Source organism: Solanum tuberosum, unplaced genomic scaffold (assembly GCF_000226075.1).
Source record: "Solanum tuberosum cultivar DM 1-3 516 R44 unplaced genomic scaffold, SolTub_3.0 scf00336, whole genome shotgun sequence".
Classification (NCBI taxonomy): Eukaryota; Viridiplantae; Streptophyta; class Magnoliopsida; order Solanales; family Solanaceae; genus Solanum; species Solanum tuberosum.
In genome coordinates this window covers 467,850-475,616 of record NW_006239257.1, presented here as the reverse complement: position 1 = coordinate 475,616, position 7,767 = coordinate 467,850, and the positions used below count along the sequence as shown (strand labels likewise).

Sequence of the window (7,767 nt, the reverse complement as noted above, 5' to 3'; positions counted from 1 at the left end):
TATAAATGCACTTTTAATATTAAGATTATTTTATAGAAAGAAATTATTTTAAATATCTAATACAAAAACTTCAAGTAAAATTTCATTTTAATTAAATTAAAATGTACATATTCAATTTTTCAATCAAAATTATACATAGATAAATAAATAATAAATAAAATAATATAATATTAACATGATGATTTAAATATAATTGAAAATATCAAGCAAAATATATTTAAAAACCATTCCCCAAATTAAATCACTACAAACAAAAAAATCACTACAAAAATGAATAAAGTCTTTCATACATCACAAAAATTTCTAATAATTTCATCCCTAATTTTATCACACAATATTTTCATAATAGTAGAAGATTTGCCTTGTATTTCTGAAGGTATCTCTGAAATTTTTAATTATTTTTTAATCCTGCAAAAGTATTGTTGTTATATTTATTTCTAATTTTTAAAAATAATATATAAAAAACAAATGCAAAATAATAATATATAAACATACAATAAATAAAATATTTATTATATAATAATTTAAAATAAAATTCTTGAATGAAACTTAACCAAACTTATGAGATATGCTAATTAATTATAAGGAATATATTGATAAATATGTATATATGAAAGAGATATTTTAGTCTTCAAAAAAATAATTTTCTGTTTCTTTTTTAAAAGTAGAAATTTTTAGCTTCTTCCCAACAATAGTAAAACTGCTTCTACTTCTATTTAAAAGCAGTTTTAAGGATTTTTCAAACACTTGATTTTTCAAAAAAATAACTAATATTTTTTCACTTTTGACCTAATTTGTGAGGCAATGCACACATATTAAAGACCCGTTTGGCCCCAAGTTTTATTTGGGAATATTTCGAAAAAACTTGGAAAAATTTTTGGCCGTTGGCGTTTGGCCACATAACTTGGCAATTTTTTTTGCCAAGAATCGCAAGTTCCCAAATACTAGAAAAACCTAGTTTTTGGGAATTTGGGAAATATTTGGAACTTTAAAAAATTACCCCAAACTTTTATATTTTATAAAAAATACTCATCATTTACTACTTCCAACTAATATATATCTATAGAAATAGTTTGTTACTACCTCCTGCAAAAAAGTTCGAGTTCTAATTTCAATGATAAAATTGATTAAAAAAAAGAACAATTTTTTTAGTAGATTGTAATTATAACCGAATCAAACTAATCTTCTCAGTTATTTGATCTAGAAATAAAAGCTTGTCGGAAAGAGATTGTTCGTAGAATGTAGGAAAATTATATAAAGGAATAGTTTGTGACTACCTCCTCCGGAGGTTGTTATAACCGAATCAATGACAAGTTTGAATTATGTTATAAGGTTATTTTTAACGGAATATATTCATTATAAATAGATATAATACAAACTTATCGGGAAGAGATTGTTCATAGAATGTGGAAAGCTCTTGCCTATATTGTTATTTGTTGTTGTTGATTGTTATCAATAATGTCATAAAGTTATTTTTAACGGAACATATTCATTATAAATAGATAATACAAACTTATTGGTATTTTTAATAGTTTTTAGAACTTATGAGTATAAATCATATTTTTTGGAATAGTCAATATTTTTGGGGAAACTTCGGGCCAAACACAGGGTGTTAACTTGGGAAAAAAATGGCCCAAATATTATTTGGCAAAAATACTTCGGAACTTGGGGTCAAACGCTAGCTAAGAAAAATATTCAATGACATAATTTTCACTATTTCACTTTGTGAAATTATAAATATAGCTTTGTAAGTAGTGTAATTTATCTCATAAAAAATATAAAATTTCAATAAATGAAAGAATAAATATGGAAAAATTTTAAACACCCATCTTGAACAATGAAAAACCCTCAAAAATTCACTTAATATGGAATGAATGGAGTATGAAACTTTATCAAAGGAAAGGACAAATTTTTTTTTTTTTTGAAACATCTATCTTAAACTTTCAACAATTTAGTTATTTTGAAACAATGAAAAAAGACCCAAAAGTTCAATTGATATAGAATAGAGGGAGTAATAAAAGTAATCCTTCGGTCCATCGTTACTTGTCCACTATATTATAAATAGTTGTCCAACAATACTTGCCTAATTTAGAAAACCAATAGATAATTTTATCCTTTTGTATCTATTTTACCCTTGGTGTTAACTACTATTCAATATATAATACATTTCCCAAGCATTAAATTTAATATACTCAAAGGGAAATATAGTAATGTTATCCATATTATTCATTAATCCCTCCGTTCAACAATAATTATCCACTATACTATTTTGGAATGTTCAACAATGTATATTCATTTTATGAAATAAATGGATAATTTTACACTTAGTTTCTAATTTACTCTTATCATTAATTATAGTCATTTTCTTATTACACTTAGTTCCTAATTTATCCTTATCATTAATTATAATAAATTTATTCTTTTATTTATAGTTTATTAACAAGTGTGCAAAACTAATAATAGATAAATATTATTGAACAGAAAAAATATCTTTTAAAAATATCAAATCAATAATCAACAACTATTGTTGAACAGTGAATTATTTGAGTAATAAAGTATTTGTTGATAGCCACCCTCACTCACCCCACCCCACCTCCACCACCAAAAGAGAAAAAGAAAACACATGATGGAGTTGTAGTTTAGATGGATAAATAAACGATCTTATTCATTTTTTTCTTGATAACCAGCCAATGTTACCTGATATGAGGATATTTCATGGAAATTCCAATTCCAACTTGCAAAATATATTATTATATCCACCAAAAATAAAAAACAAAAAAAATACTCATTGACTCTTTTGGAGTGTCTGTGTGTATTGGGTACTTTCTTCTCTCTAGATTTTCTCTCTCTCTATCCTCAACTCTGTGTGTGTGGAGCCCAAAGCTGGTCCTCTGCTTTGCTGGCTTCAAGCTCTCCATTCTTGATTTATAATGGGGGGTTTCTCTTCAAAGAGTTTCACTTGGTCCAATGGAAACAAATAGCTCAAAACACTAATTGATCACTCCTTTTCACTCTGTTTTTTTTTTCCATCATGATCTTAAATCTTCAAGAAAAGTGAGAAAAAATACAAAAAAGGTTATCAAAATCAAACCCCACTTCAGTTTTTGCTTTGATTTGATGGATCCACAGATCTAATACTCTTTCACTTTCAGATCTTCCATTTTCCATAGTAAAGGTAAGTTTTTTCATATACCCTTATCTTTAATTAGTATTTATGTGATTCTTGAAATTTGGGAGATCAAGAAAGTTGGTTTCTTTATTTGATGTAATACTGGCTGACCATATACAGTTCTTTGTTGAAAAAGTGATTTTGACTATTTCAAAGTTCCTATTTTTTTTATTGATGTTGAATTTTGGTATTGGATACCTTGGTTTCTTAGTTTTATAGTAAAGGTGACTTCTTGATGTGCATTTTGGCTTTTTTATATGCAACTTGCAAGATTGTGTTTTGTTGTTAATTCTATTCTTTTCTTTAGCTTATTGTAACTTGGTTGATGATATTGTTTTTATAGATTTGTACTTGCTTTGAGGAGGAACCTATGCAAAGTTGAGGTTTATTTAGTGTGTCCTGTTAGATGTGGAGAGTTTAGATGGTGTATTGGAGGAGATGAGGTATGTTATCTGGATTAATGAACTTCTTGAGGGCTTGTTTTCAGCCAAGGGCCAATCGACACGTTCATACAGGTTCCGATGCCAGTGGACGTCAAGATGGGCTGCTATGGTATAAGGATACAGGGCAACATTTTAATGGAGAGTTCTCAATGGCTGTAGTTCAGGCTAATAATCTATTGGAAGATCAGAGCCAAGTTGAATCAGGGTGCTTGGGATTGAATGATTCAGGTCCGTATGGTACCTTTGTTGGAATTTATGATGGACATGGTGGTCCTGAGACTTCAAGGTTCATCAATGATAACCTCTTTCAGCATCTCAAGAGTAAGTTTTTATAACCAGTTTGAATCAAGTCGTTCAATTTTTTCAGTTTCAAGGGGAATAAACAATACTATTTCGATGGTTCACAATGAGGTGAGCTGAATCTTGTCTTTTTACTTTTAAAATTGTTGGATTCGAGTTAATTCGAGGAGTCTTAAGTATTAGCTTCTAAGGACCCTTTAACAATAATTGAAAGTTGAAGTATCTTGGGGCTTTGACTTAGTGGTAAGAGCACAACGCGTGATGTGTGGTTAGGAGCACGTCATGGGTGCAACCAGAGACGCAAGCCAGCTAATTGAGTGGAGATGAGAAAAGGGGGGGGGGGTCCATTATCCATATAGTTTTGAAACCATTGGGGATTTCTCGGTGATTAGAAAAATGTCACAGTAAACATATAGTACTCTAGATGCAAAGTAGCTCTTTTTGGTGAAGTTGTTATGTTCTAGGTTTTCACTCAACCACTTGGTTCAAATATGCAGGGTGTACATCTGACCAGCAAACTATGTCTGTGGAGGTGATCCGGAAGGCATTTCAAGCCACAGAAGAGGGTTTCCTCTCTATTGTCACAAGGCGATGGCCCACACAACCTCAGATTGCTGCTGTTGGATCATGCTGCCTTGTTGGAGTTATCTGCAGTGGGACCTTATATGTTGCCAACCTTGGCGACTCTCGAGCAGTCTTGGGGAGGCTTGTCAAGGCAACTGGAGAGATTCTTGCTATTCAGCTTTCTGCAGAACACAATGCAAGTATTGAATCTGTAAGGCAGGAAATGCATTCTTTGCATCCAGATGACTCACAAATTGTAGTTTTAAAGCACAATGTTTGGCGTGTGAAGGGTATTATACAAGTAAGATCTTCTTTGCATTCCTAAGCTTCTTCTTTATGTTTTCCCAGCTCTAAGTATTTTTGATGCTTTTATGACTTCGTATTCTTTAAATAGCAATTCACAAATTCTGTTTCTTAGCAAGGAGGATCATCATAGACTTTAAATATTGTTGTTGCTCCTTAATTAGTTGTGTATTCTCTTGTACTTGTATATAAGCTTGCGATGGTTCTGCTTTTGACATTATTATTCTTTGTAGTAACTATACTAGCCTTTGTCGTTGCCTACTACATCGATGAAAGGTTGCTACCTCAACTGAATAGCATTTCAAAGTTGAAGATCTTTTTTCTCCTTCAATTGGAGGATCTTTGTTTTCTCTTCCAACTCTTAATATTTAAAGCTCTAATTTCTGCTGGCACCAGAGTGTTGATTATTCAAGAACCAATATACATAGTATGCTCTGAAGGTCGTGCTTCTCCTTATCTTTGTTCTAGTATTAGCTTGAACGTTGAGGCATACTTGAAACTGGAATCTACTATCTTGATGTGATCTGTATTTGCAGCATGCTTTGCTTTTTGTTCATTTTCAAATTCCAGCACTGTTTAGCCATCTTGTGTCCCTGATAACAGAAGCGCAAGTACAAAATTGGGTTTGTTAAGTCCCATGTCTTGTATTTCTCATGTATAGAGTATCTGATCTGATATTTTACTATGGTTCCCTCCATTCAGGAGATGCATATGATGATAATTCTTGTCCAATGCTTGAAATGGTCTTGCACACTTTCTGCTACTCTTAAATTTTGGTATATACTACCATCAATGATGCGTTCTCTGAATTTAATAAAATTTCACCCACTTGTGTGGAAAGTGATATACTGCTATTGATATGAACTATGATAGTCTTTCTGTCCAAGTCATATATCACATAAATATGTAATGAACGATAAAGCTCTCCTTTTGTGAAGCATCATAGGATAGTCAAAATGGAAATATGAACATTCAATTTCTTAAAGAGACTATCTGTTGTATAGCAATTCTTTAAACATTAGCAGCCCTTATAAAGACCTGCATTACAATTGAACTTCTGTATGACCTTCGCATTTGTTATGGGGAAGCACTAAATTAGTTTAGTTTCCATGAGGCGTGCCATATATTTATGATAGGCTGATGTTCAAAAGCAATTTCAATCTTTTGGAAACATAGACCCTTGGCCATTAATGGAGGAGAATACTATTAGGGAGTTCATTTACGTTGTCTATTTTTGTTGTTGCATGGCTCATAATCTGATGATCTGTGTACTTCATCTTGTAGATCACAAGATCCATTGGTGATGTGTACTTGAAGAAATCTGAATTCAACAGGGAACCGTTGTATGCTAAGTTTCGGCTCCGTGAACCGTTTCAGAGGCCCATATTGAGCGCAGATCCAGCTATTTTGGTGCACCCGGTGCAACCTCAGGATCAGTTTATTATATTTGCCTCGGATGGTCTCTGGGAGCACCTAAGTAACCAAGAAGCTGTTGACATTGTACAAAATCACCCACGCAATGTAAGAGATCCCCTTTGATACATGCTTTTGCCATTTTCTTAGTTTTTCAGTGATTCTAATTTCTACCTATAGGGAAGCACTTTTTCATTTAAAGTTTCAGGATTCGTGAAATCAATGAAAGCCTTATAGTAACATTATATTACCATTAAAGGCACACGTGTATCATCATTACTGGTGCCCTATGAATCTGATTACATCAGCTCTCTTCCTTTAAATTTCTTAAATGCAAGGGAAGTCAAATGCAGCCTCTTGCAGAATTGTAGGCAAGGCTGCGTATAATAGACTCTTGTGGTCCGGGCCGTCCAGCCCTTCCTTGGGATCTGTGTATAGATCCGTCCAACAATAAAGAAACTTATCAAATCTGCAAGCACACTAGCATAGTAAGAAAACCGGTTTTGCTGCCTTTCCCTCAGAAGAGTTCCCAAGTAAAATTCCGAGTTTGTTTGCTCTAGATAGATGTAATACATACAAAGCTAATATATGTTGTGAACAGAAGAAAAACAGTTGGACCAAACTTTTAAAGCTCTTATTTGCTACTTGGCAGGGGATCGCGAAAAGGCTAGTAAAAACTGCATTGCAAGAAGCAGCAAAGAAAAGGGAGATGAGGTACTCAGACTTGAAGAAAATTGATCGTGGAGTACGTCGACATTTCCATGATGACATCTCCGTTGTGGTAATATTCCTCGACTCAGATTTTGCGAGCAGGGCTAGCTCTGGGAAGGTACCTAACGTGTCTGTGAAAGGTGGTGGGATAAGTCTGCCTCGAAACACACTTGCTCCAACCTAATCATGGTGCGTGCGACTCGAAGAAGCTCTCTTCCAAATGATGTTGTACTATTTTCTTGTGAATACCAGGTAGCTTCTGAAAAGATAACAGCAGGCCTGCAATTTTAATTTTTTTTTTAATTAATGTACACCTTTAGTTTAACTTGAGACTAATACAGATTTAGTTCCTATGCTTAAGGGACTTGAAAAAAGAGATCTACACCATTAGGCTTCTATTACTTCCTCTCAAACTTTTTTATTTGGATTTTGTAAATTATGTGACCTGGCCGCTGTAAATGTTTTTATGCCTTTATTATTCTTTAATGGTCTATTGCAAAGTGTCAACTTGAGTGATGGTTTGGATTTAACTTGTATGCATTGAACGTGTGATGTTACTATTCTTTTACGATGTAGCAGGTAATATGTCTTATTTTTCCCTCACATTCTCACTGTTATGTGTCGTCTTTTTTTACGTGATCCAACTATTTTATGTTGTCAAGTTAAACTCGGTCCTTCCGTCGTAGATTTATGCATTAATCATGATGAAGTCATCCAGACAGCTTTTAATTTAAATAAAACATCTTGATTAGTTACATTTGCATGTATAAATTGTAGTAGCTTGCTTTTTTGTAATCTAAATTTGAATTTCTTGTTTAATTTGTCATCTTAGTTGTATAGTATAGTACTATTTGTATCCTGAAC

The 7,767-nt window shown here is 32.6% G+C and overlaps 1 protein-coding gene across 2 annotated transcripts; it reads left to right on the top strand.

The window, feature by feature from the left end:
* The first annotated feature begins 2,711 nt into the window (after nucleotides 1-2,711).
* LOC102589830 (probable protein phosphatase 2C 60) lies at nucleotides 2,712-7,415 on the top strand. Of its 2 annotated transcripts, none has more exons than XM_006360833.2 (5): nucleotides 2,712-3,175; nucleotides 3,513-3,933; nucleotides 4,410-4,777; nucleotides 6,064-6,300; nucleotides 6,845-7,415. In XM_006360833.2, exons 2-5 carry the CDS (start codon nucleotides 3,615-3,617, stop codon nucleotides 7,085-7,087), a joined length of 1,167 nt encoding a protein of 388 aa, XP_006360895.1. In that variant the 5' UTR covers nucleotides 2,712-3,175; nucleotides 3,513-3,614; the 3' UTR covers nucleotides 7,088-7,415. The 2 variants fall into 2 exon arrangements, with proteins under 2 accessions (XP_006360895.1, XP_006360896.1); XM_006360834.2 differs by lacking the exon at nucleotides 2,712-3,175 and adding an exon at nucleotides 3,261-3,393.
* Nucleotides 7,416-7,767: the final 352 nt, after the last annotated feature.